Source organism: Cucurbita moschata, unplaced genomic scaffold (genome assembly GCF_002738365.1).
Source record: "Cucurbita moschata cultivar Rifu unplaced genomic scaffold, Cmos_1.0 Cmo_Scf00045, whole genome shotgun sequence".
In the NCBI taxonomy this organism is placed as follows: domain Eukaryota; kingdom Viridiplantae; phylum Streptophyta; class Magnoliopsida; order Cucurbitales; family Cucurbitaceae; genus Cucurbita; species Cucurbita moschata.
Genome location: NW_019268561.1, coordinates 177,550 through 201,801, shown reverse-complemented (window position 1 = coordinate 201,801; position 24,252 = coordinate 177,550). Strand labels below are relative to the sequence as shown.

Here is a 24,252-nt window from a genome sequence, read left to right as displayed (position 1 = left end):
AAAATTTTTTTTTTTTTTTTTTTGGAGGGGGTGGTGGGGTGGGGGAGTTTTCTTCGAAGTCCAGACCTCTCAAGTGCTAGTGGTTGGGTATTATTGTTTCATTTTATATTGTAAACAACTTTGAGGTTATTTTCAATATCGGAGTCCTATCAATTGCTGGTCTTCTTGGGCTTGTAATACCAATTTAAGAAGCTTCTTGTGTTCTTGGAAGGTGTGGCTATGAACAAACCTTAGAAGAGTGCTAAAGCACTTGGTTTGAGATTTGAGAAGTAAATGATTTTATCCTTGTCCAACTTGTTCATCTCCTTTCCCCAGGTGCAATTAGGACAATGGACACTGACTTCCCTTGATATTGATATGTTCCATATTTAGGTAGACTATTCCTCTTTTCCATCCCGTGCACTGCCTGCATACTTAGTACCGGTCTGATTGGATCAAACATTCAAACCTTGACTTGTACTTCTACCTTCAACCATTCACAAAACTACTCTCCAAGACTTCCTTTGATATATCAGACAAAAACACGACAAAGATTTCAGAAAGCTTCGAATACTCTCTTTTTGGATAAGAAAATTTCATTGATAGTATGAAATTACAAAAGATGGGGAGAATCCAAAAGGATAGTTACAAAAGACCTCTCCAATTGGTTTAGAGGGTAGCAAAGCTATAGTAATGGAATGGAAGAGAGTATTTACACCAAGTCACGACTGTATTAATTATAGCCTAAAAAAATCTAAAGTAGGATAATTCCTTTTCTTGAAAGATTCTTCTGTTTCTTTCTCACCAAATGTTCCAGCAAAAAGCTCTAATAGATTTCTCCCATAAATTCTTCTTCGTCCTTGTGAAAGAGTGTCCTCCATGGGTGAATTAAGGGAGAACATGTGGATTTTCTGAGAGGACCATATGCCAGTTGAATGTCGAGCTTCCAATCCTCTCTCATGCTGCCTTCTTGTCATGCAGCAACAACTTTCTGCACTGGGATTCTTCTTTGAGGAAGGAAATTGAGTTAGTAGTAGAGCTTTAGTTTCTACCCAAGTCTGTATTGGTCTTCCACAATCAGCCCTTTGGAACCCTTTTGCTTCTGAAAAAAAAAAAAAAAATCTCACATTCATTTCCAAGGAATCCTTTGGACGACATTCCGGAGGGCACTCAATCCTTATTGTACATCAGCTAGCACTACTGTTGTTTTGTGTTTGTGTGTGTGTGTGTGTTTACTTTAATTTTTATTGGGATACGGAGAAAGGTACTATTAACAAGTGGAACCAAACAAAAGAAGGGAGATGAGGTATCATCCCCACAAGGCCAAAGGGTTAAAAAACGAGTCCGAATTGGCCAGAATCTATGCAAGATCGTAATTACAAAAAATTAATCCAAGGAACACAAGTGGAAGCATATAACATAAGAGGATTAGATGAGAGCAATGGTTGAAGACCATGAGGGATGGAGACTGAAGACTAAGAGAGAGCTCACTAAGATTAGGATGGAAAATTATGTTTTCAACCAAGCATCATGTCGAAAAACTTCAACCATTTTTTTCTTTAAAACGAACACCAACGCAGGTGCCTCAATAGCTTGTCAAAACATTTCAATATGTGTCTTAGTGCGTACTGAATCAAAACAAAACTCTGTATTTGCACGTGTATGCGCTTGACGTCTAAGCACATTTTTAAATCACTAACTAGGATGATAAGTTTCTATTCTTCGATTTACCACTGAGAATTTCTCTTATATTTTGGAAATTAACCTTTAAGTTTTCCAAATCGCTATCTTGTAGGGTGTTGAGCTCGAGCTCCGGAAACTCGAAGGCGTGGTAGAGGCTATTCATGAGAACATTTTGTACCTAAAAGAAAGGTAATCTACGATGGAAAAACTATTCAAATTCTCTACAAAATTTTCTCCATGAATGTTTTGAGTAACTATTTGGTGTAATGTATATATGAACCACACAGGGAAGCAGAAATGAGGATAGTAAGTGAGAAAACAAATGGAAGAGTGGCGTGGTTTAGCATAATGTCTTTGGGTGTTTGTATTTTGGCTTCAACACTTCAACTGTGGTACTTGAAGCGATTCTTCCAGAAAAAGAAGCTCATTTAAAACAGTAATCCATCTTCTTTCTTGTTCTCTGAATTTCTTTTCTTACAATCTAGCATCACACAAATCTTATAGTTACAGAATTGTTTCATCACGGATTTTCGTTTAAATTCATTATCTTATGAGCCTTAGGTACCTCGATAGTCTGCGATGTTGAATATTACTTATTTGTTACTCGTTCAAAACGCGTCTTATTTCTAAGGAATCTAACACATTACCAGTTTATCTATGATATAGCCAATTTATTTGTGTTGCTTGTCAAATGCTTGTCGTTTCGTAACAATCGTAGGCCATTTCTTATATATGGTCACTTGTAATGGGCACCTTCTTCGTGCCATCCTCTTGTTTAGCTGGTTTATGAGGTACGACCTGTTGTTCGACTTAGAATTTGGTTTCGTCTTCAAAAAGTTATGCTTGATTTGATTTGATTTGAAGGATATGAGACAAAGATACCAAAAAAAATACTTGCAATGGAACACAATTCTTTATATTTGAGGAGGTATGCCTTCTCTTATCAGTTTGATAAATATGAGGATTATTCCAATGATGAGGGCTTCGTTATGGTTTTTTATGAACATCAGATTCTTATTGTGTTTAAGTTTTCTTTTAGGTTTAAACTACATCAAAAGAAATAATGATATCAAAAGTTGGATTGGTATGGCATGGCAACCCGACGGGTGAATAGGAATTTAAAAGATAAAAAGTATTTAAAAAGGATTTAAGCGTGATTAATTTTTCTAATGACAATCTTAAATGGGGTGAACCGGGCTTTAAAAGTATTTAAGCTTGATTAATTTGTCTAATTATTAAACTTCTTTTTCTAATTATTTAACTTCTTACAAATAAGTAGAATATATAATTAATAGAACAAAATAGTTCGAGTTAAAAGAATAATGAGTTAGAAAATATGAAAAAATAATAGAAACCGATGACAAACTCAAAATTTATTATAAAAGTAATGTAAAATTAACGGTTACATTTAAATTTTAAAATTTATTATAAATATAATAATAATAAAAATTACCTGATTAATTCCAAAATTTTAAAATATAATAATAATTAAAATGAGGGGAATATAATAATAATAATAATTACTCAAAATATAATAATATAATAATATTAAAAATGAATGTGATTAGTCGATAGATTAAAATTTATATTATATATAAATAATTTTATTTAAAAATTAATAAAAAAAAAAGCTGTATCTGTGTTACTCTTCTAAAATTATAAATGTCATACTTTAATTTTCATCATTTTGATTTAGCTATCACATCATCACGTCCCCTATCTTGTCTCGACTGTAATATTGAAAAGTAGTTGAATCGTTATTCTCAACAAAATACTGAAAATGGTTAGATTTATATTACCATCAAAACCTCAATTAATTAATTAAAATAAAATTAAAGAAATAACTTAAACAATTATTTAAAATTTAATTTTGATATATATTTTAAGAAAATAACTTAAACGATTATTTAAAAAAATTATTAGAGAATAAATATTAAAATAAATAATAATATATATAGCAGAATTCCATCTAAAAGATTTAATTTTTTTAAAAATAAAGTTGATTTAATTTATCTTAAAAAAGAAAGTGTTTTGGAAAATAAAATGTATAAACTATAAATTAAAAAGGAGGAGAACAATTGTTTAGGGTCTTTGGTTTACTAGAGACGTCGGTTCTTTCAGCTTTGGTATTCCAATCGGAGCGACGACGAAGACGGAGGAGAGGTACGACTCGCATCAGTTCTTCTCCGCCATCCCTATCACCGCCGATTCCTTCATCCAGATTATCCTCAATTACGACTCCTCAATCTGGATTCGAACTCCGGCAGCAGCAGCGATTCTTGGTAATATACATCTCTACTTTCCAGTATGGTCCTCTTTTTTGCGTCTAATTAGGGTTCAATTGCCCTTTATGCTACTCCTGTCTCTGTAGTAGGGTTTTCGCTGCTTTTCATGCAGCCTCTTTGTGGATATTTCCGTCCGTCTGCTTCCTGAATCGAGCGTCCGGTTTGACCTTTTTTATTCGTTGAATTGTTGGTTCCTCTTGTTTTGTTGCTATGGATTTATGGAAATCGAAGAAGAAGTTGTGGCTTCCTTAAATCCAGTTTCTGGATGTTTATTGATTGTTTGTTGTTAAGATTATGTTAGTACTAAGGGAAGTAATTTGTTTACAGAGTGGAAGATTTGTTCTTGTTGATACACGATGCCTCGGGATTTATCTCGATCTCGATCACCTTCGTATAGGCGGAGGCATTCACCATCCCCCTTAGGGCATAGGTATTCCAGGAGAAGTCGAAGAGACAGAAGTCGTTCACCGTATTCATCTTATAGCAGGTGATCCCGTTTATGTTCTTAGTTTTATTTACTTTCGTTTAATCGCGTGATAATTGGTAACAATTTATGAAAAGAACAACGACACCGTGTCTTCTGATGCGATTTGGATTTCACTGACATCGGAGTTTCTGCATGAATCTTGCCCCTTTTGCTGAAAATTTTCCCCTGTTTTTCTGTCTAATATGAAGGCTATTCAGTGTTGCCCTAAATTTACTTTTCTCTTGGACTTGTTCTGTGATGAGGTAAGAGGACTTTGATTACACTAATTGAAGCTTCGTTTATGGTATATTCTGATTATTATAATACTGACAGGAAACAGTATTAGTATCTTTGTTGCTGTGCTTATTGGGTTTTCGTGTTTATTTTATTGTTTACTTACAAAAACTGATCATTATATATAAATAGTCTAAGTTAGGTTTGGATATCTTTTTTGCTTCATTCTCATTTAAAAAGAACAGCTAGGCTTTCTTGACGTACTCTTTCAGATTGAGTCATATCTTCCAGATCTTCTCGACTTCTTTTGTTGTTTATGTGCTCATGATTGGTAGGCTGTACTTGTGATTTGCTACATTGAATTTCACATAAAATTTCTGATTATTGTGGCTTAATCGTCAAGTATCTCTGGATGGTATTTAATCTTTGAGAAACATGGTTACTCGTTTGTTGAAAACAGTGAGTGAGGGAGAAAATTTAAGTCTTTGGGGAAAAACTCTAAAATATGGTGTAAAGCAAACAGAATAGACATGAACTTGGTAACATAATTGAGAAATAAGTCAGTTCTTCCTATCACATGGGAAGTGACCAGGTTATGGGTGCTGATGGGTGTCCTGTCATTGCTCGATTGTGACTTTGCTTCTTCATGTGATGTGATAAAAGATGGAGCTCACAAAGGTTTATTCTTAACAATGTATGAGGTAACTGTACTGTGCTAAGTGGTAGGCTAGCTTGATACTTACCTCTGTATAATATTATAATAAAGTCTTTTTATCTCTAGCTCAATAATTCCTATTCATTATACAGAAGAAGAAGCCGCTCAATTTCCCCAAGACACCATAGAAGTCGTTCACGAACACCAAGACGCCATAGAAGTCGTTCTCCAACTTCAAGGAGTTACAGGAAGCAAAGACGACGAAGTTCCTCATCATCTCTGCACCCTAGATCTTCTGGATCTAGCCCTGGATCCATTGAGCAGAAAAGTACCAGCGAAAAATTCAGAAAGGAAGAGGAAGAGAGAAAACGGTAGTTAACTGTCTCATTGATTTATGTTCTTTTTTCTGCCTCTAAATTTTCCTTGGTTTAATCTGCAGGATCATATAATATACTGTTGTTAAAATTTTATCATTTATTTTATTGGGTAGTTCGTTTAAGTTTTTTGTGGGCATTAACCTCATCTATTGCCATGAAAAATGATGGCATTACAAAAACCCACGTTAGAATGGTTAAGTGAATTCCTGTCCTGAATATCAGTGGTGTCTGTAACAAATATCCAAAATAATGATTACTCTTAAGCTAGAAAATGATCTAAAAGCAGTTGGAACGACAACCTAGTTGTTTACATTGTCTTATCTTTATTTTTTTCATTAAAATTTTAAACCTTTTACCTTCTTGACTGGAGGGTTGGTCGTGTCCCATTTGTTTCGTTTCTTATTTCTCGTGTTAGATGTAGTGCAATTCTTTTTGTTCTATTTCCAGACACCTCATATGTCTGGCGGTACTTTTTTTTGCTGGTTCTTTTGTGAAGTCAATAACAAGGAATGGTCCGTCCCCTGCAACAGCTGGTCATATAGTGTGTAATCTTGAAACACTAAAAATCTAATTAAGCTTTAGTTTAATATGGCTATTCCAGAACTTTCTATGTACTTGTACCTGCACCTGCAGTGCTTGTGCAGATTCCTTACTAAGTTAGCCTATAGGTGGATGAAAATTCTGGGCTTCCATCTCTAAACATTATGATTTTGTGTGATTAAATTCTTTTTAATTCCATATCATAAAGTTGTATAAGTAATTTCCTTTTAGTATTGGAAATGATTGAAAATGGGGACAGATTTGTATAATAACGTTACAATTCTGTGGACCATTGTCCTTTCAGTCTTCTCGTTGCAAAATACTCATTCTTCTATTGGCAATGAGAGGGATATATATGTACTACGAATGATCAAGAACCAAAATTTACATGGAGGATAAATTCTCATGGTCCTTGAAGGTGTACTGAAAAGATTTATTGCTTAATTGGTATGGGATGTCAGTTAAGGAAAGGTATTAGTAGGATGCTTTATTAATCTATTCGCGTTGTACCTTCATTTTAGTGGAGTTAAAAGAGTGTAAAATGTCTCGAGTAAAACCTAATAGTGGAGTCTAGGCCTTGTCTTTACTTACCAAAACCCATTTAATTTTCTTTCAATTGTTTAATTTAACAGAAATCTTTATGCATGCTTTTTTGGAGTTGGAGGAGTTTTGTAGTTTGATGTTTCAAAATCTGCTCTTTCACTTTCTGCAATGAGCTCCTGCTGTGTGGAAGTTATTCTATCTCTGACTTCGGCCTCCCTTCTAGTATTCGTCTGTAATAACTGGTTGATTTATGTTCGTGTTAATTTTTTGGACTTCCAGTTTTCAGTAGTTCTCTTTATGGCTGTTTCCTGCTTGCAAATAATTTATCTAGTCTGGCTTCTCCAACTGGTAGGTTGTTCTGCTTAACCGTCGGCCTTTATCATGCTGACTCAATATGAATTATATGTACGGTCCGGCACTTGTGATTTGTGAAGTTAAACTTTCAGGATGACAGTATTTTCTGACTAGTTTGAGTTTGATAATTCTCTAGGAACCTCAGTTACATGAAATCCCTACTGTTTTAGTTTAAGGGAGTCATAGTTTTGACTTTTTCCTTAACCACAAAAATGGAAGGAACTTTTGCCATTTCGATGTTCTAGAGCTACATGGATACAATTTTCTTTTTGCACATAAGAACAAGAAGAAAAAAAAAAAACTAATATATTCCCCATTCAAAGAATGCTCTAGTATAAGAATTTGAGTTTTTCTAGTGATCAGTTTTAAAACTGCACAGGTTACTTGACATTCTTCTCCACAGGCTTTTCTGAAGGAAGATACTGCTATAGACTTGTTATATTTGATGATCAATTTGGTGCATCGTTAATATGCTGTTCACCAGTTTTGTAACTCTTTTGTACGGATCAGGATTGAATTAGAGGTATGCCCTAAAAGGATAAGCATGTTTTAGTGCTCTTATCGTCATGGAGGTTAGTTTGTTAATTTATTATAATGCTTATATAAACCGGGAGAGGAAAAAACAGTGGACCAACAAGGCATGATAAGTATGTTGTCTTTTAATCTTTGATTGAATTGGAGGATGCTTCAGGTGTGTTGCATTTAATCTATATAGCCATGGTTAGCTGTTTTCTCAAATATTCATTCTTCTCTCAGGCGACAAAAGGTGACAGAGGCAAAGTTTCTTGAAAAAGAGACAGCAAAAAGATTGGAAGAAGCAATTCGTAAGAAAGTCGAAGCGAGCCTGAACGACGATGACGTTAAGGTGGAAATTAACAGGAAGATGGAGGAGGGACGGAGAAGGCTTAACGAAGAAGTGGCAGCTCAACTTGAGAAGGAAAAGGAAGCTGCCCTTATCGAGGCCCAACGGAAAGAGGTACATTTATTTCTCATGCATGCAATATACATACATCTTGGTTTCATTGGTTCGGTTCGATTCGGTTCGGGTAGATGTCTAAGAAGTAGTGTTGGTTTTGTAGGAAGAAGCTAGAAGAGAGAAGGAAGAAGTAGAAAGGATGGTAGAGGAGAGGCGGAGGAGAGTAGAAGAGGCTCAGAGAAGTGAGGCTTTAGAGCGACAACAGAGGGAGGAGGAGAGATATAGGGAACTTGAAGAGCTACAAAGGAAGAAAGAAGAAGCCATTAAGAGGAAGAAACAGGAAGAAGAGGAACAGCGACTTAACCAGATGAAGCTTTTGGGTAAAAACAAATCACGCCCCAAATTGTCATTTGCCATTGGCTCTAAATAATTAAAATATTTGTCCAAAATGAAGAAAAAAGTAAATGTTTAGTTTTCTTTTAAGTCGTGAATTTGACTCGATTGTTCTCACGTTCTCACACTTCGTGTAATTCGTGTAATTTGGGATGACACTTTTTTTTACTTAATGCCATTATGTATTCCTTCCTCTCTTGATGAAAGTGCTTAGGTATATGCTTGGATGTTGTGTCTATGGTAATGTTCATCTTAATTATTGAACTTTAAGTAACTAAAAATTCGAACATAGGACCTCTTATTCTGATTTTATGTTCAATCACATACTAGAATTTTGAGATGAATTCATGCTTAAGGGGTATTCTCGTGCTCCGTGCAACTCAAAATTATTTCTTTTCATAGGCACAATTATACAATTTTACATATTACCTCACAAGTATAAATTAATAAATTAATAATTGGCTTAACTGATATCATCTATACGATCGTTTTTTTTTTCTGAAGATTTATAAAGAAAGATTAATATTTCATGATAAGCTTTATAAAAAAATTGTTGTATATAATACTTTTACTCTGATGTTTTGTATCGTATGAATAATTTAGACTCATGTTCCATATAAATAATTAGAATTTCTTTTGGTGACCAGTTTATATATTAGGTACTTAACCAAGAGTTTTGTACATGAATTTTTTCCCACTATAGTAAGTCTTGATATTTTTGAGATTTATGACTCAAATGAGTTTCATTGTCGGATCAATTGATGTGTCATTATACATAAATATTTGATGTGTTTAATTATATGTATATAAAACTATAGACTTTGATAATAATCATGACATATTTGGTATTTTTAGACTATATTATAGATCAAATGGGACATAAATAGAACGTATTGGGAATCTTATTTATTGTCTGTCCTAAAATTCTATGACAATATTTCAAGAAAACAAATAAATCAATAAAATATATACTATGAATTTTTTGAAAGTATAAAAATTAAAACAATAAGACCTGATTTCTTCTCCCTATTGATCTCACAATTCCATTGCCTCTTCCCGATCCCCTGAAAAAAGGCGGATGCTCCTGTAGGTAGGAGCAACTTCATTTTCGGTGTTCGGCCATCCCTTCGAATTAATATCCAAAGATTTTCGGTAACAGGATGGTTTGAAATGATGGTTTATTACAAGTTCTAGTGGCATGAATACGATGAGCATACGAATGAGCCGGAACATGGATAACATAGTGGTTCGAGCCAATCGAGAGTACGAAATTACTAACCGTTAAAAATATAAACACCAAAATAGAATATAGAACTTATCCATTTAAATGGACTAAAACTTAAAATTTTAATTATTTTTTAAATCTCTTTTTATTTTTAATTCATCTCTTAATATAAATTTGAAAGATTATAATATTTTAACTTGTTCAACCTTATTAATTTGCCAAATGCGAAAATATTTTAAATTTTAATATAAGTTTTTAAAATTTAATTCAAGCCAACACAAGAAAAAAAAAATACTTGTATGCAAAGTATATGGGTAATTTGGAATAGACAGCGTGTATACGTGGCATACGACTTTGGATTCTTTTGCCTTTTTTTTTCTTTCTAAATTTTAATAATTATTTTCCTTCCATAAATGAGAAAAATCCAATCAAATCAAATCGAATTAAATAAATTATCAAACTTATTTAAACGGTATTCAATTAAATAAATAAAAATTTTAAAAATTTTGTAATTCAAGTTTATTATTAATTAAAAAATTTATAGACAATATTTTTTTATAATTATTTATTCTCCCATTACTATTAAAAGTAAAATATATATTAAAATTAAATTACCATTTTAATTGAATGCTTAAAAAGTAAATAAATAGATATTTTACATTTTTATTTTAAAAATTTTGAATAAATGATTCTAATTACCATGGATTGAGTTTGGCTGGTTAATTAATAAGGATTATCTAAATTGATAAAATTTACTATTCAACTAATTCAAATAATTAAATTCAATATCACTTTTTAAAAAAAAATTAAAAAAATTAAATTGTTAGTGAAACAATTAAAAAGGTCAAAAAAAAAAAAAAAATTGCATGTATTTTTTTAATTTTTTATTTTTATGAATGGGTATATTTTTAATGCTAAAATAGTCACGTTATTCTATCCCAAGAGTCAAAAATAAAGAAGACTTTTGAATTAAAAAAGTTAAAAATATTTTAACCACCAAATTTATCATATTTAAGGAATAAGATATATATATATATATATATATATATATATATATATTTTAATTTCATTATATAAATTCAAAAATTTCAATTTACCAGATTTTGCAATTTATTTCTATCTTTTCCATAATAGCTCTTTTTCACGAGTAGAAATGTGAATTCTTTTTATTACACTTCAACACTGAAGTAAACTTTTACCATCTTGTAAAATAAATTGATATTATGTTCAAATGGTTAGACGAACCTGACTCTCCATAATAGTATGATATTGTCTACTTTGAGCATAAGCTCTCGTGGCTTTGCTTTGGACTACCACAAAAGTCCTCGTTCCAATAGGGAGAGTATTCCTTAATTATAAACCTATGCTCATTCCCTAAGTTAGCTTATGTGAGGCTTTCATAATCTAACATTTTCCCTCGAACAAAGTACTTTTCTTAATTAAGTCTCAACTCAAGTCTTAGTCATTTTTTATTGCCTTCAAGGAGGCTTGACTCCCTTTCTTTTAGAGTCATTGGTTCGATATTTGAGGATTTACCAATCCAAATAACAAGGATTAGATTTCTAGAATTTTATTCTCTCCGAATTCGAAATCAGGTCAGCCATGAACACCCCCTTCTCTAGTAATTTCATCTTCATCCACAAATTCCATAGTTGTCCATTAGTGAAACCTTCTTCCACCACGAGGAAAAGAAGAGAAGGAAAAAGGAAAGGAAAGGAAAGACAAAGACCTAGTCCTCTTTGGACTGTGGGAGCAGAATTGAAACCGTCAAATGCAAGAAAAAAAAAAAAGGCGTAAAGCGAGGAAGCTACTTGAATCGAACGTAGTGATAATGAACGATGATGCAAAGGCTGATTTTAGAAATCAAATACAAGCATTCAATCAAATCTCACTTCACAAAAGCGTATTCATCTTTATTTAACCTCCTTGTTCAAGAACTAACAACTAATTGTTCCTTTCCTCTTAAGAAACTAGACTTCAAGAAAGGATCAGAAAACACTCGAAATACACAAAAGCATCGTTCACACACTTATTATATTCCACATCTTCCAGTGAACCAGCAACGAAAAGCAAAATAGATCAGACGATGAGCGAGAACATCCGTTAAGTTGCACGCAAAGAAGGCCGAAAAGTACTATAAACGATTTATAACTTTACATACACATCTATGCACAGAGATAACACAGGCAGTTAGGATTCGATTCAGGAAAATTAGCGAACAAAAAGTTAGAGAGCATACATACGCGATTTCCGCATCGCGATTCCTCCTCCATTTACTTCACAAAAATCACAGGCTTCGTCAATTTGTAAATCTCGTAAACCGAACGCGACCGCCGCTTCCTCCGCCTCCGATTCACGCCGTCTCCGATTTCTTCGTAGATGTCTTCAATCAGAGTGGTTGTAGTTCCGCGGCGGCCGTTGTTTCTTCCGTCGTCTTCCATTTCATCGGCGTTGGAGTTGGAGGCGGAGGCGAGGGATTTGTCGTCGCTCCAACTGGTAGAGGAGGCTGTGAGTTCGTCATGATAATCGGAGTCTTCGCTGAGATGAATAAGCTGTATGGCGACGTCGATTTCAGAATCAGAGAAGATGGAGGTCTGGAATCTTCGATTCCTACTGGTGGAAACTGATTTCGCCATTAGAGAGTACGTCCGTTGAAAGCTAGACGAAGGGTAAGTTATAGACGGACGCAACACATACGATTGCTTACACATTACATATATATATATATGTGAATAAGTCGGTCGGTTGTTTTTCTTTTCTTAATTAATTAATTAATCAATTAATTGTTTATTATTTATTTTAAATTAGAATCTAATTAAGTTATAATGGGATAGATTATTAATTATTTTTATTAATATTATTTATTTTAGACGTGTTTATACAATTAGATTGAGTCGAACCAAATTTATTATTAATTTTAAAAAATAATTTTTTTGTGCTCGTGATAAAACTATATATATATATTTACGTTTTTTTTTAAACAAAAAATTTAAATACAGACGCAAACAAATGACTAGAGCTTTAGATTAATATTGAGTTGCATATTATTACCGTGTCACTCGGACAATTTGAATCATTACAAAGTGTGTCATAGTATTATTAAGATACGACATCTAATGTAACGACCTAGATCCACCACTAGCAGATATTGTCCTCTTTGGACTTCCCCTTTCGGGCTTCCCCTCAAGGCTTTAAAACACGTATGCTAGAGGAAGGTTTCCACATCCTTATAAAGGGTAGTTTGTTCTCCTCCCCAATCAATGTGGGACATCACAATCCACCCTCTTTGAGGCCCAGTGTCCTCGTTGGCCCTCTTTCCTTCCTCCAATTGATGTAGGACCGCCCCCAAATCTACCCCTTTGGGGCCTAGCGTCCTTACTAGCACACCGCCTTGTGTCTACTCCCCGTGCCACCGCTTCATGTCTACTCCCCTTCGGGGAACAGCAAGAAGGCTGGCACATCGTCCAGTGTCTGGCTCTGATACATATAGTCCCAGATAGCCATGTAAAGGTAGCGCCTCTGTAACGATACACCTTCCAAGGAGGAAAAAAAAAAAAAACCACCGAAAATCTATCGCCTCTGTAACGATACACCTTCCAAGGAGGAAAAAAAAAAAAAAACCACCGAAAATCTCGCGATTTTCGGCGGGATCCACTCAGGCTCCCTTAAACCCTAGGAGTGGCCGCCTCCTTTAGGGAGAAGGGGACGCCAGTATACTTCGGAGCAAGGGGAGGCAGACGCGCCACCGGAGAACGGACGAACGATGACGCATCCACCGGCGACAATAGCCAAACTCTGCGATTAGGGTCATCGGGACTTTCGGACGAGGAAGACGAAGCGGCAGGCGGGGGTCGACCCTCGGCATTCCGCGAGACGTCTCGGCCAGCGTGCAGCCGACCCCTCGTAGGCCGTGCTCGGACACCACCCCTGGGCCTCGTTCCCTTTTGTCCCAAACCGGAGGCGCGCCCAGAAACCTTGCGCCTGCAGTGTTCATCACAGCCATCAATTTCAGCTCCATCGGTGACTCTGCGAACTTCCGGCTCAGCTAGGCGCGGCTGGACAGCTCGACATCCAAATAGTATACCGATTCCTAGGTTTTCGACCCTTCTGAAGCCATTCCCACCCTTGTTTCAACCATCTGAGGTCAGTTAACTCCATTTTGACAAAATAGCTTGCGATAGGGACGTACCTTGGTAACTAGGCATAAGGGATCGTTGTGAAAGGGCTCTAAGCGTATCATGTTATCATATAGGAGGTAGTTAGGCGCTGGAGTTAGCGTTGAGGGTGACTTCGGTCAAGGCCAAGGAGGTAAGTAACCTTACTGTTGGCGTTAATTATGTATGTATGTTGGTGCGTGCCTTGTGGCTCTTACATGCACCATGTGTTGGTGATGTATGCTAGGTTAGATGTTTCTTGCAGTGAAATGCTATGTATGCCATGTTTATGGATGTGATTCTTGTAGTGAAATGCTACGTATGCCATGTTTATGTATATGATGTTTGTAACACAGTTTGTTACCCTGTATGTATGATGAGCTTGATTGACATGTCATGATTGTAATGAGAACCCGCATGCCATGAATGAGATGACTAGTATGCTATGATATGCTTGCTCAATGTTGACCCAGTTGTGCTATGTAATGCGGCGAGGGGATGGAACGTTGTATGTATAATGCCATGGAGGTAAACCTTAAGAACCTCATGCACGCTATGGTTATGTACCTGGGGCACTCCCCCGTTATGCTACTGATGGTATGGACGTGTATATTCGATATTGTGTTCACCACAATATCATGCAGGCCCTCCTTTGTCCATGGCGTCCGGTATTGTACGTCATACATACCCGACCAAGCCAGGCTCAGGGAGTTCACTTGCGAGCTCGCCTGGTGGGCCCATAGTCATACACGTGGGCTATGTGTGGGAAAGTACCATGCATCCACCACCGCCCCGACAAAGCAAGGGCCTAAGGCCATGGGAAGGAATGGAAGACAGACCTCTCTCTTAGCTTCTTTCTTTTAACATTGTGCGACATGTATGGTTATTAGGTGCGACATGTATGGTTATTATGTGCAACACGTATGGATATTATGTGCGACATGTATGGATATTATGTGCGTCATGTATGTGTATTGTGTGCGTCATGTATGTGTATCGTGTGCGACATGTAGGTGTATTGTGTGCGACTGCTTGTATCCGGATGTATGATTATATGCTTAACCCCAACAGTGGGGCGACTTACTAGGTATTTTATATAATACTCAAGCCACGTGCCACCCCTATTTTCAGGTAAGGGCAAGGCTCCCATGTACGGCCGACGGTGGATGATGCGAAGGGCCATGGAAATATTGAGGAGAGCTTGTAGTGTCGTAGGCGCCTTGTTGGATTCTTTTTGGTTCATAGTTTTGCGATTATTTCCTCTAGTACTCTGTTGATTACTTCTAGGCTAGGTTGTCGTTATTGTTTTCCCTAGGTATGAATTGCTTATATTAATGAATGCATTGTCGTTATTGAGACTGTCTCACGTGAACTCTTGTCCTGTTGATTAGGCGAGTATAAGGCAACGTCGCTAATTAGGGTAGAGAAAATTAGGGGCGTTACAGCCTCAAAGAGAGATACCGACCATATCAGCTTGGCCTAAGGAACCTCTAGGTGTCTAATGAAAGGACGATGAACCGGTGAAACCCAAGGTGCAAGCTCACTAAAATTAGAACTAGATGTCTTAGAATCGAATTAGGAGACCGTGAGAATCTGTTAAATTAGGATGTGAAGAGAGCCTATAAATAGACTGTGAACCGATCCTCTAAGAAGGGGTGAATTGATTAAATTAGGATGGTTTAGTGGGTGGTTTACTGTGAACCAGATCCTTGAAGAAGAGAGCCTACAAGTACATCTAACCTTATCCATATACTAAGGATACTTTAAATTATTATTAAACATAATTTTTAAATCACGATTATAGGAATAACATAATAATTTTTATACCATAATAAATTAATCAAAATTATTATATATATATATATATATATATATATATATTTTTAACAATAAACCCATATAAACTAATGGAATTAAATTATTAAAAAAATGAACTAGAAGTCCCATATAGTATAGAAAATTAAGGATATATATAATAACATAATATATTAAATAATTAAAATAAAACAATAATTAAGGATTAATAAATAAAAATGAAAAAGAGGATAAAAAGGCGGTGAAGACATGGGAGTACTAACTTGGAACGGCAGCGACGCAACTACCTTCGTTCTTGATTCTTGAAGCTCTCATCAATGGCGTTTCAACTCCGTTTCAAGATCGGACTCCATGGCTATGTTGCTCTCCTCATGCTTTCGTTTTTCTTCAACAAAAACTCCATTGTCACCTCCATTCCAACGCAAGAACTCGATGCAATGCTCTCCATTGTCAGAGCACGAGGCTACAACCTCTTCTCCAACGCCATAACCACTTCCGACCTCCAACTTGACCTCCTCTCCGCCGCCGACAACGCCTCCTTCACCCTCTTCGCTCCCACCGACTCCTCTCTCTTTGCCCTAGCTATGACTCAGTCCGCCTCCGTTTACACCGCCACTCTCCGCTACCACGGCCTCCCTCGCCGACTCTCTGTTTCGGATCTCAACAGCTTGCCATCTCAGGTAGCGATTCCGACTCTTCTTCGCTCGCAGTACGTTTCTGTTACTCGCTGCCACCGCGGATCTCGCTCTGACGCCATTTCCGTTAACGGCATCAATGTCGTTCTGCCTGGACTGTACTACGGTCGTCACGTTGTGGTCCATGGCTTGGGAGGTATTCTCAGTCTCCATTCGCAGAACGGATATACGTACGGTTCTCCTCCTCCTCTTTCGCGGTTTCGCCCTAGCGGTCCAAGGAGCTTTCCGCCTCAAATCGATCTCGGTTCCAACGAAAACAGAGATTTCACAGTTTCGCCTGCTGATCGCTCAATCGAGGAGTCGCCAGTTTCACCGCCAATTAGTCCGAGTAGTTCTTCAAACAAAACTGTAGATCTTCCTTTCAATCGCGTATTTCTTGGTCCTGCGTCAGAGCAACCGAATTTCCCGGTCGAATCGCCGGCGATTTCTTCGCCATCAGTTAGTCCTGGATATCCGCCGACGATTTCAAGTGATTTAACTCCAACGATGCAAAATGAGAACACGGTGACACCGACACCGACGCCGTTGATCAGCGGCGAGGAAGCCAGCGATTCGGGGAGGATGATGAAGTCGGAAGACGATATGACAGGAAGAACAGTGGAGGAGTACGAGCCATTGGATTGGATGAGTTTAGGATTCGGCGAAAGAAATTCAGACGATATTGATGTTGAAGACAGTCATCCTCGTCCGAATGAGGCGCGGCGTCTTTGAATTTTTCATGGACATGGAATGAAATCTCTCTGTTGATCGCGCAGATATCAGATTGCAAACGGTACTGATTTTTTTCTTCTTCTTGATTCTTCCATTTGCAGCTTCCAATGGCAAATGAATTCGGTTTTTGATCTGCGTTCGAATGGATTTTGTGTTCATTCTTTGTTTGAGTTGAGCTGCGTTCTGACTATTAAGAGATTTTTTTTTCTGAGAAATTTCAGTTCATAATTTCATAGCATTAGAATATGATTAAATTCACAGCTAAAATGGTTAAGCAAAATGATTTAAAAGATATATTTTTTATTTAATATATCTAATATATTTATTTTCAATATATTGATTTTAACTTTTTCAATTTTATTTTTTAAATAAATTAGTCTAATAATACAAAGTTATATAGATTAAATGGTTTGATTAACTAAGTTTATTAATTAGTTAAATGAAAGATAATTTATGTCTATAAATAAAATCATTATAAGTCGACTATTCACAGTATCTGATGTGAGCTAAAAGAAGTTTCTAAATTCTCGAGGTTTTATTTGATACAATAAAAATTTTCACTTTCAATATTATTTTAATATAAATTATAGAATAATAGAAGATTTTTTTCGTAATTTTATAATTCGATTTTTTACTTTTATACCTGAATCAGATGAAAGAATCACATCTATATTAATTGTCGTTATTGAACTCAATTGACCCCCAATTTAAAAAATCCACGTCCCATTAACTATGGTGAAATAGAAATTTAACGATACCGTAAAAATCAAAAGATGGTTGAAATGGTAGGTCTCTCGAGCCTTGTTTTCCGCTGTCTACTTGGTTAGAAACTTATTGATAGCGTAAAGATCACAGCTTGGACGTTGTTTGCCCATACGTCCCTTTACGAGTGAAGAAGATTGAAGATGCTTCAACTACAAAGATTGAATACGGGGCATTGGTAACCTAAGCCATTCTCAAAGTGGGCCTGATTGTCGAATCGAAAATTCCTCTTGATGCCGTAGAACAAACCGCTTTTATAAATATAATAATTACATTTATATTTCCATGTAATTATTATTCAAATTATGCTTAATCTCACTAATCATTTTTTTTTTTGTTATTACATATGGTATTTTTTTTTAAAGTATTAATAAGTAAATTATTAAATTAATAAAAAAAATTAATATTTTTGAAACGTTGCATTAATGATTTTGTTTCAAAATCAGAGTATTTATATATATTTTTTAAAGAGTAATTTTTTTTTTTTTATTTTTATTATTATTAATTTAAGAATTATATATTATGGAAGGAAGGAAGGAGCAGAGTATAGTTGGCAGCAGGAGACGAGAAAGGCGAGCAGAGTGGAAACATGGATTTTGCTCGTCTCACTGAGGCCTTGGATTCCAAATCTTACGAAAACATCGCTGATATCTGTGATGAACTCATGCTTCAGGCCAGATAATTTTCTTCTTTTTTTCACTTTAAGTTTCACTTTGTTTGTTCCTCGATTCTCCGAAACCCTGGCTTGATTTATCCACTGGGATTTGTTTAAATTAACAGGCTGCAGCTGAGGGCATTTCGTATCAGGATGAATGGCCTTACACAATCCATTTTCTTGGCTACTTTTACGTTGATGATATGTAAGATCATTTTCCATGTTTCCTATTCATTTTACTTCAAATCGTGAAGAAATTTTTAGAATACTTCTTGGCTGAATCTTTTGTGGATCTTGTATTTTGAAGCGCCATTTTAATTCTTGGGTTAGTTGATTTTACTCTCGTGAAGGAATTTTAAACTACATTTGAGAAGTTTTGTTTCTTTGGAACGAATTAAAGATTAGGGCACCAAACTAGAAAATTATGTTAGATAATGTTATCATTGATTGTTGGCTCGTGAAAATTCTCAACCAATGTAGGAGTTACCCCAGAATTTCCTTGGGAGTGTTCTTGAGGAAATATGAATTATTTCTTGGCCCAGAATTTTTATTCTATTTGAAAAGAACAATATGGTTAAAGTCGTCCTGTCGATGTTCCTAAGAAACATACTTCAATTTTTCTTTATTTATCTTCTTCTGTCAACCTTTTTAAACTTGCTGCCAGGGCTCTATAATGTTACTTCGGAGTTATTTGTTTCTAAATACACTGGCTTGCATTTCGTGAGTTAAGTCCATATGTAAACTATTTATAGATTTTATCTTAGATACACCGTTCAATTTTTGTTTCAGATATCTTTTGTTCTTTCATTAAATTTTGTGGTTGAATCTTTTCGTAACTAGGTTAATATCATAACACTTGGTTGAAGTTGAGTTTCCTTATGTGAATTTGTGGATTATTGGCTGACTGTTAACTTTTAAGTGGTTTCTTGCAGCAATAGTGCTCGATTTCTCTGGAAAGCAATACCTTCCACTATAAAAGAGAACCGACCAGAACTGGTTGCAGTTTGGAAAATTGGCCAAAAGCTATGGATTCGGGACCATGGAGGTGTTTATGAGGCTATTGATGGATTTGATTGGTCTCAAGAGGTTCGAGGCCTATTAGCAGCATTTTCAGGCAAGTCGCTATAATTTTTTCCTTTTCAAAGGCAACGAAATATTTCATTGGTGATATGTAAGTAGGAAGTAAATTCACATTAATTCCATTCCGAAATCCAACAAACTCTGAGTGCCCCCCCGAAAGAGATATAAAATGCTACTGCCCATACAAATGATATGATAACACACACAACTTCTTGACAGGATTGAGAAGAAGCCATTTCAGAAAATGATGGGGACTATTAAAGAAACCCAAAGGATTTGACAACCTTTCAAAGAATCTTTAGGTGAAAAAAACCATTCCATAAATAGCCTCCATCATCTGCAAAAGAACCCAGAAACTGTGAAAATAAAATTACTTTCCCATTGAATATTTGGGAAAGTTTTCATGAAACTACATATTAGGTTTGAGTATAGTTTCAATTTGGTCCTCATGGTTTTAGAAGTTTCAATGTAGTTTCTGTAGTTTGGGCTTAGTTTAAATTTGGTCTCTATAGTTTTAAAAGCTTTAGTTTGGCCTTTGTGTTTTGGACTTAGTTTCAATTTTTCTATAGTTTTAAAAGTTTCCATTTGGTCCTTCTGACTTGGGCTTGGTTTCAATTTGGCCTCTATAGGTTAAATAAACAACCTTCACATGTCATCCCAGAATTTGTGTTTTACCCACAAAAAAATTGACTTATTTCCTCACATTCTTACTTAGCCTTAAACTCTAATACAATCAACCTACACAACTAAAATAGAAAATATCATCATATTGCCATGTAAAAAAAATTGAGAGTAATGATAAAGATAATTTGTGAGGTTTGACTGAGTCAGTAGGGACCAAATTGAAACTTTTAAAACGACAGGGACCAAATTTAAACTAAGTTCAAACCATTTGGATTAAATTGGAATATCCCTATAGGGTGGGAGAGTAAGGTTGCCTGTTGTCTAGCTCCTGATACTTTATCTAAAAACGAGGAAGCATGATTGAACCTTGGAATGACATAAGGTGAATGTGAATCTAATTATAAAATATAAGAAGTTGCAACGTGAGCAGTTTGTTAGACACAAAAGCAACAAGTTTGTCCTCAACTTGTTTGAATTAAAAATTAAAAAATTATAATTGATTTGCCATATTTCGATGGGATGGTTACAACCATATACTACTTATTAAGCCCTTGTTGTCACTGTCTAAAGGCAAGGCTCCTACACTCCACAACGTCATGAACTTCATTGGTACCGATCCAAACCTTAAGGGAGAAACCGTCTGTTTTAACAATGTCAAATTCCTCAGTTCCTATCCCAAACCTTAAGAGTTTTTGGGATTGAAAACTCTTGTTTTAACTTCAATGCTAGTAACTTGTTGGATGTGTCTGTGTTAAACTTAAAATGCCAAATCTCATGAAAGAAAAAAGAGGATAAAAGAAGAAAAAAGGGGGAAAAAGGAAATATAAAGAAAAAAAAACCTGTATCAGGCTGTTCAGACGAGGATGGTTAATTTGAAGCTACCAGGCATGTTATCTATTTGTGTTGAAATGCTTCTAAGAATCGCAACTATCTTCATAGACTATATAGATTCTTTCAATATGATTTATTCTTATTCACATATTTCCTTGTAAAATTTCTAAGAAATTATCTAATATAGGATTACTATCAGCCAAACACTCTTAACAGAGTTCTTATGATTGAGGAACAGAAAAGTAAGGTGATCTCAGTTCGTACAATACACTTCTATAATTCGATCTCACTTGTCCCTAGCTTCCACTTTGGTTCGTACCTAAACTATATCCTATTGGGAGAGGTTTTGCTCTTACACTATTTGTAACGTACCATGTTCAAGATTTGGACCAAGATTAAGAATCCAGGTTCGACACCAAATGACCTCAGTATTCACCTGCATCTCTACGAGATAACCAAATGACCTCGACATTCTCCTACATCCCTACAACATAACCACGTTATCATCTTGTCTTGAAACGTTTTTATGAATAAAAATTATCCCCACAGGTTAATATGTATCCTTTTAACATGTTTTGTCCACAATCACTTGTTGTCTGAAACAGGTAAAAATGGATGTTGGTTACTGGAATTCCCCCGCCCCAGCCTCAAACACAAACTTGCTTTTTTGGGGGGTCTTTGTTTGGTTGGTTCCTTTTTGTTCTTAGAGAGCTTGTTTTGCTCTTTCTTGGTTGCTTTGGACATGTCTTTTGTTCTTTTCACTCCCTATGGGAGTTTGTATCCTTGAACTTTAATAACTTTTGATAGTATGAACAAAGAGTTATTTCTTGTTAAGAAAAAGGAAAAATTAACAACAAGAAACTTAAAAAATATGATATGAATATTAAACATCAATATAAGCTTTGTTTTCATGCTGCAGATCTTTACAGAAAAAGAATGTTTCAGTTGCTGGTGTCTGCTTATTCTACAATAAGTATCCATGATACAGCTCACTTCTTGGGAATGAATGAGGAAGAAGCCAAAAATTGTAAGTCTCTTTTGCTAGTTACTTCTTGTCTCTTATTAGAATTTCAGCATCTATGAGTAATGAGTAAGAATTTTGAGGGGAGAGGTTCCCACTTGGTTAAGTGGGAGGAGGTTGTGGTGACCTTGTTTCTCTCAATTTATCAATTTCTCTATTAGGAATGCTTGAGAATTTATTTTTGGTTGGATCATTGTGTGGGTGATGAGTCTTTCTGTGTTTCATTTTCGTACCATCTTTTGAACAAGAGGTTGCATCTGGTGGCTTCAGTGTTGCCTTCCTCAAACGCTACTTCTTCCATTTCCTTATGTCTTCGTCGTCCTGTCTGATAGAGGGCCGCTTGATGTGGTGGACCTTCTTTCTCTTTTTCGAGACGAGAAAATCTGAGGGAGAAAGGATGTTAGGATTTATACCCTTGATCTTTTTTCATATCTTGTAAAAAAACACATCCACTGATTAAAGAGGGCAGATAAACTATAATTACCAAAAGGAGGATACAATTTGCACCAAGTTTTAGCTAAAAGAGACGCGGATTCCAAAAGAAAAAACAAACATGACAAAGGATATCACTTGGTCTTGAGAATTCCCATTCAAAGTTGCCTTGTAAATCACTCAAAATCTTTGAAGCGAAGGCGCGGCTACTAAAAATGTGGATTTGGGTTTCTTCCATGGAAAAGGCATAGGACAGAAGCTGGGACTCTTCTTTGGCAGCTCCAAAGGTTGTTAATGTAAGAGTAGCTGAGCTCACTGAACTTTACCCATTTTTGGGTAGTGACCCGACCATACATGATGATATAGACCTGAATTGTGCTTGATTCACTGGGGGAGAGGACCTTTGACAGAGACTTTGTTGAAAGGGAATAGATTTTTCCAGACCCAGCACCATAAATATTCTCTGTTTATGTTATTGAGGACTTCTAAGTGCAAACCACCTTTGGATGTTATTAAATGCATTAAAATGCCTCTGGAACCATGAAGGTGAGAGTCTAAATTAGGATGTTACGATCGTGAACAGTAGAGAAACACCACTACTGCCCCACCACAAAGGATGAATGCCTCAAAACATGGTCCTAGGTGTTAACCCCCAAGCAAGAGTTGCCAACCAAAGAAGAATTTGATCCTCTTTGGAATTTTGCCCTTCCATGAAAGAGGGTAGAAAGACCCCAGAGTAGAAGAGATCACAAAAAAGACCAAGGCCTACAAGAAAACCCTCTATCTCCAGAAGGATGTGGAAATTTTAGACAGTAATATCCATCAGGGCCTTCTCATCAATGGATTCCCGACGTATACTAAAGAGTGCAGTTCGTTCAATAGATTTTTCAAAACTTCATGGACATGCATAAGAGAAATACTATCCCCACTCGGACCAAGACATAACTTTTACTTGTTCAAATAACAATGAAGGTGAAACAGAATCAGGAACAACGAATCTCTTTATGATAAACAAATTCATTTTGCAAGTTTGTTATTACGGGTAGTTCCTATAAAGGTTTCAGGCCTTTCGTGCTTAAATTACCTCTATCTCGTAGGTCTGTTCTTTTTTGCAAAAGGATTGCCTTCTGTATTTGGAGATAATAATTGCTATATTATTTTGATGACAATAATGTTTCTTGAAGTAGGCTGGTTTTTAGATGGCTATATTATTTAGACCTCAAGTTTACAAACAAGACGCCCTGTTTGTGCTTGCAGATGTAACACCGCAAGGATGGATTGTTGATGTTGCTTCTCAAATGTTCACTGTGAAGAAACAACAAATCGCGACGGAGCAGAAGTTAGATTCCAGCAAATTGCAGCGCTTGACTGAATACATTTTCCATCTCGAACATTGAGCATAAATGCTTTTAGTTCTCAGTTCGTTCGTTCGTTCCATGTCGTTTAGAACGAACCGTGCTTTGAAATACTTGGGATATCAACTGTGAACTGCTCTGCTATATTTCTTAGAGATTGTTACTTTTGTATAGCTTTAAAAACCTTGGCAAAGATTTTACTCATTTGAAAAAGGCTTCCATTGATTCATACTCCTAGAAACTCTTGTGCTCGTAAATGAGTTCCATTTAAATCATTGATGGTTTCCATGAATTTTGATGCTTATTCTATTTTAGATTTTAGAAAAGGGTTTGTGTGGGGCATCGACGTCGAGAATCGAAGGATGCCCCGTTTTATTTAAACGATCTTTTAAGCTAATTTGATTTCCTTTTCGAGTATGAGTTGGCTTATGAATCTATCTAAATTGATTTAGGTTCAAAATTTTCTT

The 24,252-nt window shown here is 35.8% G+C and overlaps 4 protein-coding genes across 7 annotated transcripts in view; all 4 read left to right on the top strand.

The window, feature by feature from the left end:
* The window catches only part of LOC111434689 (transmembrane emp24 domain-containing protein p24delta4-like), a 5,482-nt gene extending 3,161 nt beyond the window's left edge, over positions 1-2,321 (top strand). Inside the window, exons 3-4 of the mRNA XM_023072167.1 lie at positions 1,775-1,851; positions 1,950-2,321. Of these exons, the coding sequence (XP_022927935.1) occupies positions 1,775-1,851; positions 1,950-2,094 (222 nt within the window). The 3' untranslated portion in view covers positions 2,095-2,321. The remainder of the gene's footprint in view (positions 1-1,774; positions 1,852-1,949) is intronic.
* A 1,415-nt stretch (positions 2,322-3,736) lies between these two features.
* On the top strand, positions 3,737-8,624 carry LOC111434532 (uncharacterized protein At1g10890-like). Of its 4 annotated transcripts, XM_023071947.1 has the most exons (7): positions 3,737-3,944; positions 4,034-4,107; positions 4,275-4,434; positions 5,240-5,341; positions 5,455-5,673; positions 7,873-8,092; positions 8,196-8,624. In XM_023071947.1, exons 3-7 carry the CDS (start codon positions 4,304-4,306, stop codon positions 8,460-8,462), a joined length of 939 nt encoding a protein of 312 aa, XP_022927715.1. In that variant the 5' UTR covers positions 3,737-3,944; positions 4,034-4,107; positions 4,275-4,303; the 3' UTR covers positions 8,463-8,624. The 4 variants fall into 4 exon arrangements, with proteins under 4 accessions (XP_022927715.1, XP_022927714.1, XP_022927716.1 ...); XM_023071946.1 differs by lacking the exon at positions 4,034-4,107; XM_023071948.1 differs by lacking the exons at positions 4,034-4,107; positions 5,240-5,341.
* Positions 8,625-15,838: 7,214 nt separating this feature from the next.
* On the top strand, positions 15,839-17,220 carry LOC111434622. Its single transcript, XM_023072085.1, has one exon. The coding sequence runs from the start codon at positions 15,937-15,939 to the stop codon at positions 17,023-17,025; it is 1,089 nt and encodes a 362-aa protein (XP_022927853.1). The 5' UTR covers positions 15,839-15,936; the 3' UTR covers positions 17,026-17,220.
* Positions 17,221-18,316: 1,096 nt separating this feature from the next.
* Positions 18,317-24,071, top strand: LOC111434662 (COP9 signalosome complex subunit 8-like). Its single transcript, XM_023072131.1, has 5 exons — positions 18,317-18,460; positions 18,568-18,647; positions 19,375-19,556; positions 21,897-22,004; positions 23,688-24,071. Exons 1-5 carry the CDS (start codon positions 18,377-18,379, stop codon positions 23,825-23,827), a joined length of 594 nt encoding a protein of 197 aa, XP_022927899.1. The 5' UTR covers positions 18,317-18,376; the 3' UTR covers positions 23,828-24,071.
* Positions 24,072-24,252: the final 181 nt, after the last annotated feature.

What these genes read in the sequence shown, in the direction of transcription:
- LOC111434532 (XM_023071946.1), top strand. Translation starts at nt 4,304, where the DNA reads ATGCCTCGGGATTTATCTCGATCTCGATCACCTTCGTATAGGCGGAGG. An exon ending in AAAGGTTTATTCTTAACAAT is followed by an intron (nt 5,342 to 5,454) that starts GTATGAGGTAAC and finishes TTCATTATACAG; the next exon opens with AAGAAGAAGCCGCTCAATTT. An exon ending in GAAGAGGAAGAGAGAAAACG is followed by an intron (nt 5,674 to 7,872) that starts GTAGTTAACTGT and finishes TTCTTCTCTCAG; the next exon opens with GCGACAAAAGGTGACAGAGG.
- LOC111434622 (XM_023072085.1), top strand. Translation starts at nt 15,937, where the DNA reads ATGGCGTTTCAACTCCGTTTCAAGATCGGACTCCATGGCTATGTTGCT.
- LOC111434662 (XM_023072131.1), top strand. Translation starts at nt 18,377, where the DNA reads ATGGATTTTGCTCGTCTCACTGAGGCCTTGGATTCCAAATCTTACGAA. An exon ending in GTGATGAACTCATGCTTCAG is followed by an intron (nt 18,461 to 18,567) that starts GCCAGATAATTT and finishes TTAAATTAACAG; the next exon opens with GCTGCAGCTGAGGGCATTTC. An exon ending in TACTTTTACGTTGATGATAT is followed by an intron (nt 18,648 to 19,374) that starts GTAAGATCATTT and finishes GGTTTCTTGCAG; the next exon opens with CAATAGTGCTCGATTTCTCT.